The 20,547-nt window shown below is 33.3% G+C and overlaps 3 protein-coding genes across 4 annotated transcripts; 2 read left to right on the top strand and 1 right to left on the bottom strand.

The window, feature by feature from the left end:
- Positions 1-962: 962 nt before the first annotated feature.
- LOC121214508 (uncharacterized) lies at positions 963-1,409 on the bottom strand. The gene has a single exon (XM_041088274.1). It carries the CDS (start codon positions 1,407-1,409, stop codon positions 963-965), a length of 447 nt encoding a protein of 148 aa, XP_040944208.1.
- A 50-nt stretch (positions 1,410-1,459) lies between these two features.
- On the top strand, positions 1,460-6,337 carry LOC107908503 (uncharacterized). Of its 2 annotated transcripts, none has more exons than XM_041088212.1 (4): positions 1,460-1,632; positions 1,753-2,076; positions 2,180-2,292; positions 6,106-6,337. In XM_041088212.1, exons 2-4 carry the CDS (start codon positions 1,989-1,991, stop codon positions 6,286-6,288), a joined length of 384 nt encoding a protein of 127 aa, XP_040944146.1. In that variant the 5' UTR covers positions 1,460-1,632; positions 1,753-1,988; the 3' UTR covers positions 6,289-6,337. The 2 variants fall into 2 exon arrangements, with proteins under 2 accessions (XP_040944146.1, XP_016691168.2); XM_016835679.2 differs by having other exon boundaries at positions 1,715-2,076.
- Positions 6,338-16,984: 10,647 nt separating this feature from the next.
- Positions 16,985-19,934, top strand: LOC121214488 (acetate/butyrate--CoA ligase AAE7, peroxisomal). Its single transcript, XM_041088211.1, has 3 exons — positions 16,985-17,365; positions 18,069-18,659; positions 18,925-19,934. The coding sequence occupies exons 1-3, from the start codon at positions 17,153-17,155 to the stop codon at positions 19,819-19,821; spliced, it is 1,701 nt and encodes a 566-aa protein (XP_040944145.1). The 5' UTR covers positions 16,985-17,152; the 3' UTR covers positions 19,822-19,934.
- The last annotated feature ends 613 nt before the right edge of the window (positions 19,935-20,547 follow it).

The following is a 20,547-nucleotide window of genomic DNA, read 5'->3' as shown; positions in this document are numbered from 1 at the left end:
CAAGTAACATCTAAGAAAAATTAGCGATAAAAAAATAGAAATATTGTTAGCAATAAAAAATTAAAATTATATAAAAAATAGTAAAACATTAAAGCAATAGTTATTTGAAAAGACGATATTGAATCATATTCAAATACAATAACATCTTAAAGAGATATAATATTATTTTAATTAAAGGTGAAGTAATATGGTTTTATGATTTTATTTTTTGAATTTTTTTTGTAAGTTTTTTAATGCTATGCGAAGCAGGAATCTTAAATTTGTTACTTTAATAGTTCCAAATTTCAAATATTATTTCTAATCATCATTAATTTAGTGTAAATATCTTTTGTATTATTATTTTTATATAATTCTAAATTTTTATATTATTTTAATATTTTTATATATTAATTCAATTTTTATTTTTTTATTTTTAAAACATTATTTTATTCTCAATTACGTTTTCAAAACTAATTCACCTTTAGTATAAATTAAACTTATCATCATTTAATAAGTACAAATATTTTAAAATATAAAATTATACTATTTAATGAATTGAAAAGTGAAATTAGTATTAATATATATTATATGATAAACTAAAAAATATATAAAATCATTAAAAGTTTTTTTTTTGAATAATTGACTGGGGTATTATTATATAAAAAACACAAGAAAACAGCCCATAACATTGCTGGACTGGCCTATAAACAAAAACATAGGCTGCAAATTAAACAACCCATAAAACCAACCGCCTAAAATGTTCAGACTTTAAAAACCTAATTGAATAACAAAATAAAATGAAAGAAACATAAAAAAATCAACCGTCATTTCCCCAATCACATCAAACAGCCTGTAACCATTACTCTTCTTGACTTTTCATTTCAAAAGAACGCCAGGTCTGTTTCAAAAAGATAGCAACAACTTCCAAGATATCTCCTTCTTTGCTTTCTTTTACCGTTTCATTTTGTTTTCCTCGTCTCTCTTCAGTCTGGATTTTGTACCCGTATTGCTCTTGGAACAATCAGGTACATCTCTTCCCCCTTTTTTAGTGCATCGTTTGCAAGATTTTGAGCTTGGACATTTTCTGTTCTTTGAATAAATCTGAAAACAATTTTCTGAAGGCGAGAGCTATTACTCCGAATATCTTGAATAATCGTTCCGATAATTGATTTGTCCCTTGTTGTTGATTGACATTTGTTAATAACTATTTTCGAATCCCCCATAATCGTGACTAATTCTATCCCCATGCTGATACCTAACTTGGTTGCCTCTAAACATGCATATGCTTCGGCAATAAACGGAGACGAAATGTTGGAGTGCAAAGTCGACTTTGAGGCTCTAATCACACCATCTTGATCCCGAACCATCATTCCTGACGACGAACTGAAATTCCTAATATCAAAGGCTGCATCAAACTGTATTATCTCCATTGATGTCTTTTTGTCTTGTCATTCAGCTTCAGTGAGCGCGTGAGTAATCTTACTTCCCCTAATTCCTTCAACTTCCATTAGATAACTCTGTATTTTCTGTGAGAGATCTAATCCTGATGTGGCTTTCTTCTCATGTATCATCTGATTCCGCGAGCCCCATATAACCCATAGAGCACAGCAAAACAACCGAGTCTGCTCCTTTGTACCCCTACCAAAGACCCAGGTGAGCCAACTCCAAACATTCTGATCTGCATATTCTATTACCCACGTCATATTGAGTCTAATCCATACTTCAATGCTTATAGACATTTCTGAAACACGTGATGGCTATCTTCCTCCTCAGATTCGCAACGAGGGCATCTGGCATTTGCAGTCACTCTTTTATATTTCAGATTAACTAGGGATGGAATATAGTTCCCAAGAAATCCTCCATATAAGGATTAAAATTTTTTGTGGTAGTTGTAAATTCCATAAGTTCTTGTAAAATTCTTTAGTTTCGGTCTGTACTAAGTAACTACTAGGATCCAGGCTAGCTTTTTGTAATAGTTTTTAGGCGCTCCGAACTGAGAACTCACCAGAATGTTCATCTTTCCACACCTGCATGTCCTTACAGTCTGTTCTTGCAAGAGGGATCTGCAGAATTCTTTGAGCGACATCCCATTGGAAGGTAGTTGTAATTGTTTCTATTTTCCACGTCTTGGTTGTGCTGTCAATTAGGTCTGATACTAAGTTTAACCCCTCATTTCTTTCTCTGTTATGCCATATCTCAGGTTCAATCCCTGGTATCCATCGATCATTCCAAATAGATATTGCGGTTCCTTTCCCCACTCTCTATCTTAGCCCCTTAAGAAGGGTTCCTTTCGCTGCCCAAATACTCCTCCAGGTAAGAGATGGTAAGTTTTCTAACTGTGCATTTAGATAACACGTCCGTGGATAATATTTAGCTTTAAGCACTCTTGCTAAAAGGGAATTTGGATAATTTATTAAACGCCATCCCTGCTTGGCTAATAAGGCGATATTAAACTGGCTAAGCTTTCGAAAACCCATTCCTCCGTTTTCCTTTAAAAAACAAAGGTTTTTCTACGAGCACCAATGTATACCCCTTTTTTCACAACCTTTCTGCCACCAATATTTTGCAACAATACTTTCCAGATCTTCGCATAGTGATTTTGGTAATAAAAAGCATGCCATTGAATATGTCGGTATGGCTTGAAGAATAGCTTTTATGAAAACCTCTTTTCCCCCTTGCGACAAAAACCGATTACTCCAATTCTCAATAAGCTTCTTCAATCTATCTTTCAAGATCCTAAAAGATTGTTTCTTTTTTCGTCCAACCATATTCGGCAAGCCCAAATAACGTTCAGGTTCATCTGAACTCTGAACACCCAGCAAATGAACAACTGAACTCCTTTATTCCTGTGACGTGTTTTTACTAAAGAAAACGGTAGATTTAGCGAAATTCACGCACTGACCTGAACATCGCTTATACACCCTTCAGAATCTCCCTAATTGTTGTTGCTCCTTTTCTTGATGCTTCCCCTAATAAAATGCAGTCGTCTGCAAATAATAAGTGTGTTACTTGTGGGCCACTTCTGCTTGCCTTGACTCCTTTTATTACTCCTTTATTTGAAGCAATTCTCATGAGACTAGATAATCCCTCTCCACAAATTAGAAACAGAAATGGACTCAGTGGATCCCCTTGTCTCAGTCCCCTTTTCGGATTAAAAGTTTTTCCAATACTACCATTGGCCACAACTTGATAAGAAACAGTAGACATGTAATTCATGAGAGAATCTATCCATTTTTTGGTAAAGCCCATCCTCAACATTATTTCCCGAATAAAACCCCATTCAACCCTATTGTACGCTTTACTCATGTCAAGTTTAATTGCCATAAAACTCTTCTTCCCCATTCTTTTTTGTCTCGGTGTATGCAGTAATTCATAGGCCAGCAATACATTGTCTGAAATTAATCTCCTGGCACAAAAGCACTTTGAGCACTGTCGATGCATTTATCAATAATCCCTCTAAATCTGTTTGCAATAGCCTTAGCCATGATTTTATAAATAACATTACATAAATTGATTGACCTAAAATGCGTCATATTAGAAGGATTACTAATTTTTGGGATAAGAACAATATGCGTTAAATTAATTGAACTAACCTCCATTTCGCCATTTAAATGAAGTAAACAGAATGCCATAACCTCCTCTCCAATGAAGTGCCAACATTTTTGATAGAATAGAGCTGGAAAGCCATCTTCACCGGGTGCCTTCGTGGGATGAATTTTAAATAGTACCTCTCTAACCTGTTCTTTTGTATATGGTTTTGTAAGTTTTCGATTATCTTCTTCAGAAACACATTACCATAAGTAAAATATCAAAATTCACCTGACTCGATGTATTAAATAAATTTTGAAAATAGGATCGTGTTATACTTTCCATTTCTTGAAGATCGTTTGTTACCACTCCGCAATCGCTTTGTAATTTGTTTATCATATTTTTTCTTTTCCTATGCGTTGCTTGATTGTGAAAGAAGGTTGTATTTCTGTCACCTAGTCTTAGTCAGTTTTGTCTTGCCCGTTGTTCCCAGTATCTTTCATCTTTTTCAATTTCAAAATTTAGTTAAATTTTTGTATCAATCATCGCGGCCAAATTGGTATCTTCTTTTTCCGCTTCCATCAGTTTTAATAGCTTTGTTGATAAAAGTTCTTTTTTCCCTTTTTTTTCTTTTCCGTACTTGTTTCGCCCAATTTTCCATTCCTCCTTTTAAAATTTCCAATTTTTGTAAAAAATTCCCAGAAGCTGTTTCCCAAATATTTTTGGCTTCGTCAACGAAAGATTCTTCCAAGATCCACCAGGCTTCAAATTTGAAATGACTCTTTGATCTTCGTTTATCTTCCTTAGCTATGTTAATTAATAAAAGACAATGATTAGAAAAAGAGTGAACCAGATGCTGAGCCTTCACCATAGAAAACATATAAATCCAGTTTTCATTCGCAACACCCTTATGCAGTCGTTCTTGTATGCATGTTTTCGGTAAATTACCTCTTTCCCATGTAAACCATCTACCAGAATATCCCACATTAGTCAACTGGAAAAATTCTAAAGCTTTACGGAACATCTCTGTTCTTTTTTCATCTCTAAGCAAACCTCTTTTTTTTTTCAAAATCGTACATAATCTCATTAAAATCTCCGTACACAATCCAAGGGATTTCTTCATTTTTATGGAGACCTTTCAGCATTGCCCATGAGTCTTCTCTATCGCGCGCATATGGTGATCCATAAAAGCCAGTAAGCCGCAATGAAGAATCTCTTCCATCATCAACCACCATCACATCAATGTCTTTTAGAGAAATTCTGGAGCGTAAAATTAATATCATTTCGCCACGCCAAACACAACCCTCCTCTAGTACCCTTTGAATCCACCTCAATACCATTCTTAAAACCACATCTACAACGAATTCTTTCCATTTGATTTCTACAAAGCTTGGTCTTCATGAAGAAGACAATTTGGGGATTATAACTCTTCAGCGAATGTTGAAGTCCTCAAACTGTCCGTGGATTCCCCAATCTACGGACATTTCAACTTAGTATTTTCATTCCGCCCGATCGGCTTGCCATTTGGCAGCCGTCGATGTTAAATGATTGAATTCCTCCACTCTCCTACTTCTTACCATCATATTGCCCTTCTCCTCCTGTACAATCTTCAATTTCCCCTCTAGATCTCTTTTTTCCCTCATCCCCTATAAGAGCAACTTCCTCCAAATTATGTTCCATCGTAATACTCGCACAATTTTTCTTTCCTAAGCCTCTTTCCATATTGAGACCAATAATTGGATCAACGGGCTTCCCAAATCTTAATTTTCCCCTGTCTTCTGTTGCCCTATTTGGACCTTTTTATTTTCTTCACCAAGTCCTCCCCTATCACCATCTATTTCATCCCGTAACCAGAAACTTTTAATTGATAGTGACTTTCGGGATTGTGCTCTGATAGATAAATCCCATCCCAAATCTGCCATATCTGCTCCGATATTCATTTTTGTTTCACAGAACAAATCACTATGACCCAGTCTTCCACATAAAAAACAAAAAAGTGATAATCTTTCATACTTAAACATGGCGTATGAACGTCTCTCCCCAAATAAAATTTGTTTCCTCCTTCTCAAAGGGTGCCTTTCATCAATTTGGACCCTGATCCGCATAAAGTTCCTATTTTCTTTCCCTAAGTATGAGACGTCATATTCCAGAAAATTCCCCAAAAATTTCCCTAGGTACGTAGCTAAAATTTCAGAATATAGGCCAATTTGCACATCATGGATCTTAACCCAAAAAGGTGTGAAAACTAAAGGGACGTGGAACGGATTCTCTCCAACATTCAATTTGTAAAGTATCAACAGATGGTTGTTAAAGGTCCGAGGTGAACCCTTTAACACCCTGTCCATATCCATAACATGAAAAAATTGAAACAAAAACCTTTTTCCCCCAGATCTCGAATTCGAACACCCCGAAATTGATGCCACAAGTTTGCCATTGTACTTTTCATAGCAGAAAATTGAATCATACTAGTTGCGAGAAAACATCCTACAAGTTGAAAAAACTCTCTTTTTCCAAATTTGGATCTACTGGTATGAGAATAGCATCTTCTTCTTCCTCATTGATTGACAAGTGGGCTAATTCATTCTCCATCTCTTCCAGGTCACTATTATCGATCCACTTCCTAATGCGATAGATAAGACAAGTGGGATACACAGAAATCAAAGAACAAAAGTTTCACAAGAACAAGAAAAACAAAGACTTCTACCTGTGGCGACAGATAAAAAATGTGCTAGGGTAGCAGACTCATGCATTAAATTTACTTTACGTGACATTAAATGTTAGTTAATAAGTAATTGTGTATAATAAATCAACAAAATTAATAAGTTAAAAATAGTGTAAAATAATAAGGTAGGCTTATTGTAACACCCTTAACCCATATTTGTCGTCAAATTAGGGTTACAGAGCATTACCGTACAATCAAAAAATAATTAACATCATAACATTTAAATAAATTAAACATAGTATAAATCATTCAAAGGCATGCATTTTGTCCCTAAATCGAGCCCTCGAGGCCCTAAAAATAGTTTAGAAGTAATTCAGGACTAATTTGAAACAAAACAAGAAGTTTAAGAAAAAGTTGAAAAAATTAGAAAATAGGGGTCACAAGGTTATGTGGCCAAGCTATGTGACATAGCCCCAAGCCATGTAACATTCGAACAAGGGACACACGACCGAGTCTTAGCTCGTGTCCTCACCCGTGTAACTCATTGAGGTGCCACACATCCGTGTGTCAAGCCGTGTGCTAGGCCGTGTAACTCTCTGAGTTGCCACACACACCTGTGTGCCAAGTTGTCACTGACTTGAAATACTAAGAAATTTCAAATGACACACGACCGTGTTGCTATGCCGTGTGACAGCTCGTGTGAACCTAAAATTTTCTTATAAATCAAGTCATTTCACAACCAATTCATGCATAACTAACCAATCCATTTGTGCACACTTTCAAGGGAGTTAAACATCATTCAAATACACATAATCATGCCATTTCAAACAATTTAATTCACCTAATCAATATGCCATTCAAAGGCACCACAATTGTCTTAAAACATTATTTACCAAATCAAGTTAACTTTGCCATATTCCAAGCATAAAACCTAGTTCAAATATCTACCAAAACATGTCATACAAGACCATTTTTCAGGCCATCACAAACATACTAAAAGACTATGCACTTCAATTACCTAAAGGCGATCAAGAGGGTCTAACTTAACAAGCATTACAAGTCCATCAACCATACATAAACTTCAAACCACAAACATACCAAATTACCATTTACACATTCACTAAATACCATTCAAAATGACCTATACATGCCATTATTAACCTTGGCCAAAATGCACAAAAACTACCGAAATTCTTGTTAGATAGTGTGATAGGTCTCCGACGAGCTTCCAACCGATCAAACTTTTGATAATCTATAAAACAAATGGAAGAAACTACGTAAGCAACGAGTGCTTAGTAAGGTCGTGTAAACTAAAACATAACTTACCATGTCATTTATACAATTCAAAGATTAAACTTAAATCATCATCAATGCCATAAGCTTAGGAAAAGCATATACAACATCACCAACTCACAAGTTAGTATACTTGTCCATGATACAAATGATATCAACCATAAGATATGCAAACTTCTATATGTAATAATATCATTTAGTTCATAAATTCTTTCATAGGGTCATGATTCAATCCATTTGCGTACTTACCATTTCATTTTCTTTTCTTACCCGTTGAACCATCTAGAATCACATCGGATACTCGAGAAAGCTTACATATAGTGTATCACCCCAATATTGTCCCAGAAGTTTTAACCGAATTTCGAAGGTCACATTGATCACCGAAGTGATCGTAGAAAAATTTTAGTTTAACAAACCGAAAAAAACATTACAGTATTTAAATTACGAAAAATTCTCAGTTATAAAATCTTGATATTTCAAAAGAAAATACAGTTCCGATGACCCTTACGTGCGTAAAACACAATTTTGTGCCACGGTTTTCAAAACAATACTTACAATTCAAGGTGTTTAATTATAAATTCAAATATTATTAAAATACAATTAAAGCTTGTTTTTAACCATGACTGTCTGAGACCTCCGCATACCGAGTCCAACATCAGAATTCAAAAATGTACCTGCAAGGGGAAACACTAAAGGGTGAGCTACACGAGCTCAGTGTGAGTTCAAAATATAACTAACAATGAAATTACAGATCAGAAACTAAACAGCAAAACGATAATGAAAAGTACTTACAAAGATACATAGAAACAGAAAGCAAACTCGGAACCAACATTCCAAAAATACGCAACAGTCAAAGCACACCAAATTAGACACATAGTACTCAACAGATAAACCTGTCAATGGGTTGATACAATAACACTTATCATTACAATCCAAAATGTAGTGCTAACACCTCAATGCGCGCAAAATCAGTCCTAAATGTTATGACGAAAAAACAGATTACAGACAAGTAGCTCACATCCAGATGAATATGAATACAGTCAAGTATTAAGAACCCACCTATCCAACCAAAACACCTCTCCGTCCCCCGATCACACCCTAAAAGAACTGTTTAAGCTCATCCAACCAAACACACCACATAGGACCTCGAAAGGCCTATCTGACCCTACACACTATATATGTGGACTAAGCCACTCAGATAACAATATACAGCAAGGTTGGCATATATGTAGTACAGTGCATTGCAGTAAACTGCTATATAAACATGTTGCAGTTAAATTGCCAGATCAAATCAAAATCAATCTTCCTTCTCTCACAACCAACCTAAAAATTTCTTTATGCAAGTGCATGTATGCTTACAACCTCATAGAAACAATGAACACATCAACAGACAGTCAGAAAAAAATAGACATGCACACCCAGCTAACCAGGTTTAGAATCAGATATCTCGCACAACAGTCACAAATAACACATAAATCGAAGCTCAGATCAGAGTCTTAACTACCCTCACTAAAGCTTAGCCAAGGGTCGGAACACACAGAAACATTTTCAGATCAAAAACATACACAGAACTAAAATTGGTAGCTTAGGGCCACACGCCCGTGTGAGCCAAGGATATGGTCGTGTGAACAGGGCGTGTAACTCTGTCCAATTGTGCTAAAATAGAGTACAGGGTAGACATGACCGTATAAAGGTCTCACACGACCGTGTGCCCACCAGACACGGTCGTGTGTCCAAAACACACGTTCATGTGGGTTCCTTAAATCCCCAAATTAGCTACAAGACTGTGTGACCAGGCTGTGTGGCATCAAATCACATAACTCTAATTCTTAATCGCACACGCCCGTGTGCCCACGAGACAAGGTCATGTGGATATCGACAAAAATCCCAACTTGGCCACATGGCCGGGTGGCCAGGCCATGTGGAATCAAAATTATCCTGAAAGCCTTAAACCCTAATTCAGTACGGCCATGTGAAACGCCCGTGTGGCCACCCGTGGTTATAAAACCACCTTAAAACAACCCAAAAAATCGTGCTTTTGCTCTCGAAACACTTCTCAACCCTCTATAGCTCGAAATCATACCAAATTAAATAAGTTCTAAGCATGAAAATAGCAGCACAACATTATAAGTAACCAATTTGCGAACATACACATAAAATGTCGACTTTCACAAAGGCAAAATAAGAATTTGCAAATAAATTAGATAAGATACGGAACCCACACCTTAGACGGAAACGAGTACCCAGAATCGTTCGACTCGCTTCACCAATCCAAACCTTAGATCTGACCTGGAAGAACCTCTATCCATGAGATACCAAAGTAAAGAAAAAACAGTTCTATTTTACAGAGAGAAAAAGAAGAAGAAGAAAAAAGAATGTGTTACTCTCTTGGGATTTTCTATCGCCAAAATAAATAATAAATAAAATAAATATTTTACACTCAAACAAATTGGAAGTGCAAAAATAATTTCTCAAAGTATACATGAGGACTCGAACCCAAAACCCCAAGCTAAACTAACACACAGCCATCCACCAGACTAGTAGGCCCATTCTGACACTAAAATGCATAAACACACACGTAAATGGTCGAGCTATGCACTAACCCTAAATACAAACCCCAATTTCTGGGGTGTTACACATAATGTGCCTTTATATATAACCATAAAATTTCCTTTAAGTCAATGCTCACACGAACTGTGAATGGGTCTGCTCACACGAGTTGTGGAGAATTTGCAACAAATGCAGGACCTTAGTCATCGGTAGAACATGCAAGACCAACACTCGAAACATGAAATCCCTAATGACATGTCATTTGTATCCTAATAATTTTTAAGGTTCAACCGAGACTCGATATCCGTCAATTCATCATAGCATGAATACATTCATATTTTGATTCATTTATATTTAAAAAAACTTAGTAAACATTGAATTTAGATAACATTAATACGATCACAATTCATATGAACTTACCTCAATAATTAGGGGCGTAGTAGTATAATCGAACTAGTCCGAAGCTTTAGCTTTTCCTCGATTTAAGTCCAAACGTGGTTTATCTTGATCTAAATGGATAATTTTAATCGATTAAGTACTTCTAGAATTTAATTTAATCCATAATTCATATTTATGTAAAATTATAAAATTACCCCTAATATTTTGACTTTTCACAATTTAGTCTTTAAACTCATAACTTGAATATAGCTGATTTTAGCCTAAATCCAATTTAACCAATGTTATTAGGGACTTTGAATCAACCCATTATTACCAAAATTTCACAATAAAACCCATGAATTTATACTTTTAACAATTTAATCCCTAAATGTAATTTCACAAAAAATCACTTAACAAAACGTGTTTATTTTTCAAAAAAGATTCATAATCTATCAAATAACATCAAAAGTCATTCAAAAAAATCCATGGAAATTCCCTCAACCTTTAACAATTTTGAAAATTAACCCATGGACTAGTTAGATTAAGCTAAAACGAACTCAAAAACATAAAAATTATTAAAAACGGGGCTTGAATTCACTTACATGCATAAATTAAACCCTATACGAAAACTTCAAGCTCTCCTCCCATGGATTTTTGGTTGAAACAAAATGAAAGAAAGAAGATGATGACTTTGTGTCATCTTTCTTTACTTAATTTTTCTTTTAATTATTCAATTTCCATTTTAACCTTTAAAAACTATTAAAATTTCAATAAAACCTTATCCATAACTTTTCACTAACTCATTAAATGGTCTATTTACCATTAAAATCCATTAACTTAAAATTCCATAACCATTTGACCCCTTTAACTAATAGAACTCAACTTTTACACCTTTTACGATTTAATCCTTTTTACTTAATTAACCAATTAAACCTCAAAATTTCTTAACGAAATTTTAATAAGACCTTAATACAATCCCGTAGACATTAAATAAACACTAAAATAATAACTTACTCATCGATATTGTGGTCTCGAAACTACTATTTCTGACACTACTGAAAACGGTTGTTACATTTATTTTAAAAATATAATTTGATTAAAATTATTTCAAAAATATTATTTTTTACAAAATTTAGTAAAAAAACCAATTATTTAGTTAAAATTAATATTATTAAAAGCCTATTAAAATTTTAAATATTAAAGGGAGGGATCAACTTACACCAATGTAAAACTAAAATAATTTTATACCATTTCATATCTCTTTGAACATTTAAGATTTTAACATTCAACTGTCGTATTTTATATTTAATTTATATGGATAATGCATGTCAATTTTGATATAAATTAATAACTTTTAACTATTTATTTTACGTAAAAAACTTTCAATCATTCAATAAATATTAATATATATATATATGGTATTTTAGATCGATATGATAGAGATATTAGATTGATTCAAAAATTTACATGCAAGGCAATTACAATTATATCGATAGATTCAACGCTTGAATCATTAAAATATTTAACCGTACAAAGAAAACTACTTTAGTTTTACTCCTGTGTAAGTGGATTCCTCCCCAAATGTTGATGTTTTTAAATTTTCTAGAAACAAATATTTAGAAATATTAAAATATTCTTTAAAAATATAAAAACAATAATCAAAAGCTTTTTACACTAATATTTAAAAAAATTAATACTATATAAATCTAAAAAAAATTATCGTTTACAAATTTAAAGTTATTTATTTGTGTACCTACTATTAAATTGATTTAAATTATTTATATATATTCTTTATTTTGCAACTATCAATAAATTATTTTAAATAAATATATAATTTTTAAATAATATTATATTCATTCTAATACCAATCGTATTTAAGAAAAAAACCCAAATACACCCACAAAAAAATTGCATTGATTTTGTATTGCTCTATAATATAGTGCAAATAGATTTATTTGGTTATATTTTGATTTTTTATAATATTTTTATAAGCATGTGAACTATGATTATAATTTAGTTTGTATTTATAATTTTATCGAACTTTTAAAAATAAATTAAAATTTTCATTATAGTTTCTTATTATATTTATTTTCTTTTAATATAATATCTAAAATTACTCAGCTCTTTCCCAACTTTTAAATAAGAAGATAATGGACTTTAATGTATTCGAACCTACATCCTCCTACACTAAGAATAATACCGATACTAATCGAATTAAGGCTCAATAAAAAAAAGTTTGTCCAATGGTCTTCCCTTGTTAAAGGAGATAAAATCATTTATCAAAGTATTGATGATGCAAACACCAAAGGAATGAAATTAAATTTTAATTTATTGATAAACTTTGATTAAATAGAAAAAAGGCCATTTGTTTCTTTGATCCAGTCTCTGGCTGCGTCAACATGAGGTGGCCCAAAGATTTAAAAATGAAAAAGAAAAGATTTGCCAAATAAAGATTATCATTCTATTCATTATGAATGGAATTAAAAGCTTTTTACAAGCAAATATAAAATGACATTGCGTGTCTTTTCTTTTGGTAGAAAAAGATAAAAAGATATAACTTTCATCCGGGCTGGTTCGGATTGAATTTGGGTCGAGTCGATATAAAATTTTAAGCTTGTTTTTTAAGTTTGAGTTTGACTTGATCTAAAAAATGGATCTAAATTTTTGTTAAACTCCAGCCCGATCGTAATAATTTTACAGATTATTTTTTATATAAAAATAAATTTAAGAATATAATACGTCAATACACTAAAAATATTAAAATAAATATTTTCAACAAATTGAAAATACAAAAAAAAAAGAGTATAGGCATGTGATTCAGGCCGAGCCCAAGCCAAAAAAATTCTGCCCGAGACTCGACCCATTTAGAAAACGAGTTTTGTTTTTTATCCAAGCCTATTTTTCAAGCTTATACTTTTTGTCCAAATCCTCCCACTTTTAAGATAGACCTTCGAGTCTAAACGGGTGAGTTGACCCATCATCATGTCTAACCAAAACTTAAACAAAAACTACTCTGATTACTGTATATCCTTCAATATCATCATGTATAATTCCAAGGACTTTGTACAAGCCCAAATTGCCCGGCCCACTTAAAACAGGCCCAATTAACAGCTCAATACCCACTTAAGCCTAATTACCCAAACAATTAGCCCAAAACCCCCAAAATAGAAACCCTAGCAGCAGCAAGTAGCGCCGCAGCCTCCCTGCCTCCAGCAGATGCCCAGTCACCGCACGTCTCGAGGCCGACCCCTCCACGCAGGCTATTTCTCCACGATTACCTGTAAAAACGGACTCAAAGAGCCCAAGGAGAAAAAATAGCAAGAAATAGCAGATTTATTTATTTTCTTTTTCTATTTTCGGGCTATATATAAAGGCCATATTTCTGTAAACAAGGGGGGATAACAGAGAAATAGACAAAGAAATCGAAAGAAAAACAGAGAATACAAAGTTTTTTTTTTCTTAAGTTGAATCGGGTTCCTATAGTTTTATTTTTATTATTTTTCTTTTGCGTTTTATGGTTTTTTTAAAGAAATAACAAAGAAAAGAGGAAGGGAAACTTACCTCTTTGGCCGGAAGCATCGATCGATGCCACCTCCGTCGCGATCGGTGCTGTGGAGCACGGTTGAACGGCGGCGCGGCGGCTTGGGTATGAAACCCTAGCAGAGAACAAAAAGGGGGTGCAACATTTCTTTTTTTGTTTTAAAACGAGTTATGAAATTTTTAAAAGAAAAATTGGGTTTTATTGAAACCTCAAAACGGCGCTGTTTTGTCCAAGCCTTGACCCACGCGGTGACCCGACGTGAAGGGGAGGATCCGCGCGTTTGGCTTTAAAGGTCTGATTGCGCATTTAGGCCTTCCCTTTTGCAAATGCATTCCAACTAAGTCCATTCTACTTATTTTAAAAATTGGGCCGCATATTTTATGTTTGTTTCAATTTAGTCATATGTTGCGCAGCGTTTTGGAAGGAGGGGATAATTTCGCTTTTGGTCCTCCACTGTTACGCGCGCGTTCAAGTCTATTTTTTAATTTTATTTTAAATTAGCCCTCCCATTTTTGTTTAAAATTCAATTCAGTCCTTCTTTTCATTTTTATTTTTTTATATCATTTTTTTACTATTATTATACCATTATTACTATTATTATGTTACATTATATCATTATTATTGCATTGTTTTCTATTATTATTAGTACTGTATTTGCTATACATATACACGCATATTTTTATATATAATATATGTGCATATTTTAATATATACCTTTAAGGGTTTTAAATTTACATATATTTTACGCATACATAGTTTCTTTCTTTTTTATTTATTTTACTTTCTTTTTTTTATACTTTATACTATATATATACATGCACGCTTTATAACATGGGCATTTTTTTAATATACTCATGTTCCAATTTAAAAAAATCATTATAAAATTTTTATTATTTCACATATTCTATTATCTTTTGTAAATTATACATAAATACTTTCAGGTTTCACCAATACACATATACTTTTTTATTTCTGTAAATATATACATATGCATACTTTTATACTTTTTTTTACATGTATTTCTATTTGATGTATTTCATTCCTTCTTTTTTTTTTTTGCAAATTTACTTGTATATTATACTTATATATATATTCGTAAATGTTTATTCATATATGCCTGAAGTTAGAATATTGGTTTCATGTTATACATTACCCTTTTTTTTAGCATATCTTTTTTTTAAAACTGTATATTGTGGTTTTGTCAAAGTATTAAAATCATCATATTTTATAAATTTTCAAAATATTTGGTACTTATGATTCTCGAGAAAGATCGTATCTTAACTTACTGGATTGCGATTATTTTTTGATGAATTTAGAAAACCAAGTATTCATTTTGCATTAAATTCGCGAATTTTAAATAAAACTCTTTCTTGGGAGTTCAAAAATGTTGGGTCTTAACTTACTGGTCCTGATATTTTGACTTTTCGAAATAAAAATTTTCAAAAGCAAAAGGCAATAGTCGGGTATTTTGAAGATTTAAAAATATTGTGCCCTAACTCACTGGGTGTGATGTTTTATTTCTTTGAAATAAGAATGTCTTATTATTTTGACTCATTCATGAAATAAAAAGTTTCCTTTTAAAATCTTTTCAAATTTTCGACACCAATGCATTAAAGAATCAATTTGGTACCGATTTTGGGCGTTGCGAGGGTGCTAATCCTTCCTCGTGCGTAACTGACTCCCGGACTTATTTTCTCAAATTTCGTAGACCAAAATCATTTTAAGGTGAGCCGATCACACCTTAATAAAGGATCGGTGGCGACTCTAGTTTTATTTTTAAAGTCGACAACTAAAATTTTGTTTTCAAATAGTGGTTTCGACAGACTTCATTTGGTGGTTGACTAGAAGTATGGGTACCAATGCCATGACGGGCATCTTCACAGCCGTACTCCAGCTTCCCGAAGATTGCTCGGTGATCAAACTCACGGCTTCTAAATTGTCTGTCTCCAAAACGATCCTTCTTACCCCCATTTGCCAAGCGTGCATCAACCTAACGTACACTCCCCATAACTCAGCCTCGACAAGGGAACAAACCCCTATAACCTGCGAAAACCCAATTCTCCAAATAGAATAATCATCTTTAAATAATTGATATCCGATTAATCATCTTTAGGATAAACATTTGATGTTTTTTTTTTAATTTCATTAATAATGAATGGAAAAATCATCTTTAAATAGTTTATATCTATTAATAGGAAAAAAAATATGATAATAAATTTAACTTTTAATCTTTATATTTTTATCAATTTAGTTCTTACATTTTTTAAGTTAAATTTAGTCACTAATCTTTTGAAAAGCATCAAATTATTTTTTCCTAACAGAAATGCTGGCTAAACATTAATCTTGTAACTATATTGGTATGATAACTTGCATGATTGATCATATTCGTGGACGTTCCTACAAAGAAATACTTATAATACTAAAACTTATGCCTTATTAGGCATGTTATCCCATTTTGAAATTGGTTTATTCTGTAGTAGTAAATGCTCGTCACAATAGGGTTTCAATGAAGCGAGTTTAGTCATTAGTCAAGTCGCAATAAATGAGAAAACTATTCTGAAAAGACTAAAATCTCGGGTTTAAGAACGGAGTTATCTGATAAAAAGACCCACTTATCATATACGTATTACATTGAAAGATCTTGAATTTGAACCATTTAACCACTTCAAAATGACATGACACTATTTGTCTTACATGTCATATCAATAAATAGTTTAATAATTATGAAAAATAAAAATAAAATTCAAAAAAATTGTAAAAAGTTTTAAAAAGTAGCATGAAATATATTTAGATTGCCATACATGTTGTCATATTTTAAAATTAATATTTTAGATAGTATTTTTGTTAAGAAAAACAATTTAACTTAAAGGTCAAATTTGACTTTTTCAAAAGAAAAAAAAATCAAATTTAACTATTAAAAAAATCAAATTGATAAAAATGTAAACATAAAAAAATAAATTTAATATTTTTTATTTGAATTCAAAATCAAACCAGTAAAAGTAAAACTTTCTAAATATTATTTTTTTAAGTAATAAAAAAGGAATAATGGTATTGTCTTCAACAGTTCACGTGGCGCCTTCGACGCTATTCCCCATACAATAAATATTACAGCCTTTATAAATCTGCTTCAGAAGTCCAACAAATAAGATCGATCCAAAGAAAAAAAAAAGAATCCAACAAATAAGGAAGATCCTAAGAAAGTTTAGTGAAAATCGACGGCGATGGCGATTAGAGATATCGACGATCTTCCGAAGAACGCCGCCAACTACACGGCGTTGACGCCGTTGTGGTTCTTGGAACGAGCCGCTACGGTTCATCCGTCCAGAAAAGCGGTGGTCCATGGATCTCGGACTTACACGTGGCTCCAAACTTACCAACGTTGCCGTCGCTTGGCCTCAGCTCTCGCTAAACGCTCCGTGGGAGCCGGTAGCACGGTAATCAAAATAATCACCCGTTGCTAATGCGTTTCTTAGTTCCGCTTTTTTGCTTTCTGAGTTAAAAAAATAGAGAGAATGAAATATATGCTTAAATATTTATTTTCGTGTCCTTTTAAGTTTTTTTAGTTGCTAATATAGAAAGAACAAAGTTTAGTTTATTAAAATTCAAATTTATGTTTATAAATATTAAGGCATATTTGTATTGGTCGATGTTTATATTATTTTCATCATTTTCTTTTTGTTTTGTTAAGCTTTAAATGAGTGTTTGTTATTCTTTTATCCCTCAAAAGAAAATCAAATGCATCTGTAAGGAAATTTATTTAACAATCTATTCATTGTTCCTCTTCATTTCATAAATAGAAATATAATGCGTTTTAATATTCTTAAACTCAAATTCTTGCTGTATTAGTAACAATATTTAGGTTAATCAAATTAAGACTCAATTAACATATTATTTGCATTATTAATATCATAATATACTGAATTTACTTAGTCAATCTTTTTATGTTTGGAATAAGTCAATTATAAAAATATAAAACTAAGTTGGATAACCTTTTTCTTATAATAGAATACTGAGATTTGATATTTAGGAATCGTTGAAAAAGATAAAACCCAATATTAATTCATCAAAATTAAAAGTCTCAGTGAAAATAAATTATTTTATATATTATCTGGTTCAGCAATTTTCTACCATTGGCAGGTGGCTGTGATTGCACCAAATATCCCTGCAACCTATGAAGCTCATTTTGGAATTCCCATGTGTGGTGCAGTAATAAACCCTGTCAATATTCGCCTAAATGCATCCACCATTGCTTTCCTCTTGGGCCATTCCCAGTCTGCCACTGTCATTGTGGACCAAGAGTTCTTCACTTTGGCAGAGGATTCATTGAAAATCATGAAGGAGAAAAGCCAAGGCCATTTCAACCCTCCACTTCTTGTTGTCGTTGCCGATGAAGCCTGCGATCCCGAAGCACTTCGATATGCTTTGGGACAAGGAGCCATTGAGTACGAAAAGTTCTTAGAAAGTGGTGACCCTGACTTTGCTTGGAAACCTCCCCAGGATGAGTGGAAAAGTATAGCTTTGGGTTATACTTCGGGCACAACAGCCAGCCCTAAAGGAGTAGTTTTACATCACCGAGGGGCGTATTTAATGTCCTTGTGTAATCCTCTTGTATGGGGGATGAATGAAGGAGCTATATACTTGTGGACTCTTCCCATGTTCCATTGCAATGGTTGGTGTTTCACTTGGGCACTTGCGGCTCTTTGTGGAACAAACATATGTCTTCGACAGGTAATTTTTCATGCAAATTAGCTTATTTGTTCCATATTCATTTATTTCTGGTGTGGCTCCAGGCATAAATTCATTGAAACTATCAAGTTATATATATTGCGGTCTTCCATTACTCGAACTTAAATGTGTTTGGCGGGTCATATTTCTACATCTCTATTTGAATTTTTGTTGAATATCAGTCTTAGATGAGGATACTTTAAAAAATGAAGAGTCAAAGCAACATAGGTACAATTATAGCTTGTTACTTACTGATTTGCATTTGCAGGTAACAGCAAAGGGAGTCTACTCGGCCATCGAAAAGCATGGGGTGACTCACTTCTGTGCTGCACCTGTGGTGCTCAATACCATAGTTAATGCCGCACCAGAGGACACAATTCTGGCCCTCCCCCATGTTGTTCACGTAATGACAGCCGGTGCTGCTCCGCCTCCCGCTGTTCTCTTTGCAATGTCTCGAAAAGGCTTCCGAGTCACCCACACTTATGGTCTCTCAGAAACTTATGGTCCTTCTACAATTTGTGCCTGGAAGCCTGAATGGGACTCACTACCACCCGATACCCAAGCTCGTCTAAATGCACGTCAAGGTGTTCGATACACTACTCTAGAATGCCTAGATGTGATCAGTACCAAAACCGGTGAACCTGTCCCTGCCGATGGAAAAAGCATGGGAGAAATAGTGATGCGTGGCAATGTCGTGATGAAGGGCTACTTAAAGAACCCGAAAGCAAACGAGGAGACATTTGCAAACGGCTGGTTCCACTCTGGGGATCTTGGTGTGAAGCATCAAGATGGATACATTGAAATAAAAGATAGATCAAAGGACATCATCATATCTGGAGGCGAAAACATCAGTAGCGTTGAGGTTGAAAATAGTCTATACTTACACCCTGCAGTGTTGGAGGCATCAGTGGTAGCTAGGGCCGATGAACAGTGGGGAGAATCGCCCTGCGCTTTCGTGACATTGAAGCCGGAGGTCAACAAATCGGATGAACAGTGGTTAGCAGAGGACATAATGAAGTTTTGCAAGTCCAAGATGCCTGCTTACTGGGTTCCTAAATCAGTGGTGTTTGGTCCACTGCCAAAGACAGCTACAGGGAAGATTCAGAAGCATGTGCTAAGAGGCAAGGCACAACAGCTGGGACCTGTCAAGGTGTGTAAGTTATAACTCTGAAAACTATATTCATATAAATTTTGATAAAGTTGACGATTCATGTAAGATAATAAACAGATTCTAACATAAAGGTGTATCATGTCCTGTTTAAATTATTTTTTCTATCATATCGTGTATGGTGTAATGTGTTGAAAGTTGCGGTATTATTTTTGTTCCAATTGTGATTCATATTGACTTGAAAAGAGAAATTAAGTTGATTCACGTGTGAAATCGAGCAATAATTTGAAGAATGAATTTTAAGAATCTTCATGATACAAACATCCCATGGGTTTTTCGTAATTTTCATCATTTCAACCTTCAAAATGATTATTTTTTAAATTTTTTAGAAAAATCAAATTTATTAAGGTTCTTTTTACTTGCCTAGTGATTTTTTTTTAACTATAATGATTTTTAACTTTATATAAAAAAAATTATTCTAGTTCTCCATTTAATTTTGTCTATTTTATTCATGAAATTTATATTTTTTTGTCAAATTACCTCAAAATTAATGGAAAAGTTAATGTTTGTTAACTTTGCTGATGTGGCATACAAGTGGTTGACATATCAACATTTAATTAATTTTTTAAAAATTAAAAAATATTAAAATATAATTTTTTTAATTTTATACTTTTTTAATAATTTTTATTTTTTTAAAATATTTTTTTACAATTTTTTTAATTTTTAAAATTTTAAAAAATTAATTAAAAGTTTATGTGTCATCCACGTGACAATTCATATGTA

Source organism: Gossypium hirsutum, chromosome D02, assembly GCF_007990345.1.
Source record: "Gossypium hirsutum isolate 1008001.06 chromosome D02, Gossypium_hirsutum_v2.1, whole genome shotgun sequence".
In the NCBI taxonomy this organism is placed as follows: domain Eukaryota; kingdom Viridiplantae; phylum Streptophyta; class Magnoliopsida; order Malvales; family Malvaceae; genus Gossypium; species Gossypium hirsutum.
Note: the sequence above shows the minus strand (reverse complement) of the source record. Positions and strands in the feature narration are given on the sequence as shown.

Coding starts and splice junctions, on each gene's coding strand:
- LOC121214508 (XM_041088274.1), bottom strand. CDS start 1,409: ATGGAGATAATACAGTTTGATGCAGCCTTTGATATTAGGAATTTCAGT.
- LOC107908503 (XM_041088212.1), top strand. CDS start 1,989: ATGTTCATCTTTCCACACCTGCATGTCCTTACAGTCTGTTCTTGCAAG. Junction 2,077..2,179: donor GAGCGACATCCCATTGGAAG/GTAGTTGTAATT, acceptor GCCATATCTCAG/GTTCAATCCCTGGTATCCAT. Junction 2,293..6,105: donor CTGCCCAAATACTCCTCCAG/GTAAGAGATGGT, acceptor CATCTCTTCCAG/GTCACTATTATCGATCCACT.
- LOC121214488 (XM_041088211.1), top strand. CDS start 17,153: ATGGCGATTAGAGATATCGACGATCTTCCGAAGAACGCCGCCAACTAC. Junction 17,366..18,068: donor CCGTGGGAGCCGGTAGCACG/GTAATCAAAATA, acceptor TACCATTGGCAG/GTGGCTGTGATTGCACCAAA. Junction 18,660..18,924: donor CAAACATATGTCTTCGACAG/GTAATTTTTCAT, acceptor TTGCATTTGCAG/GTAACAGCAAAGGGAGTCTA.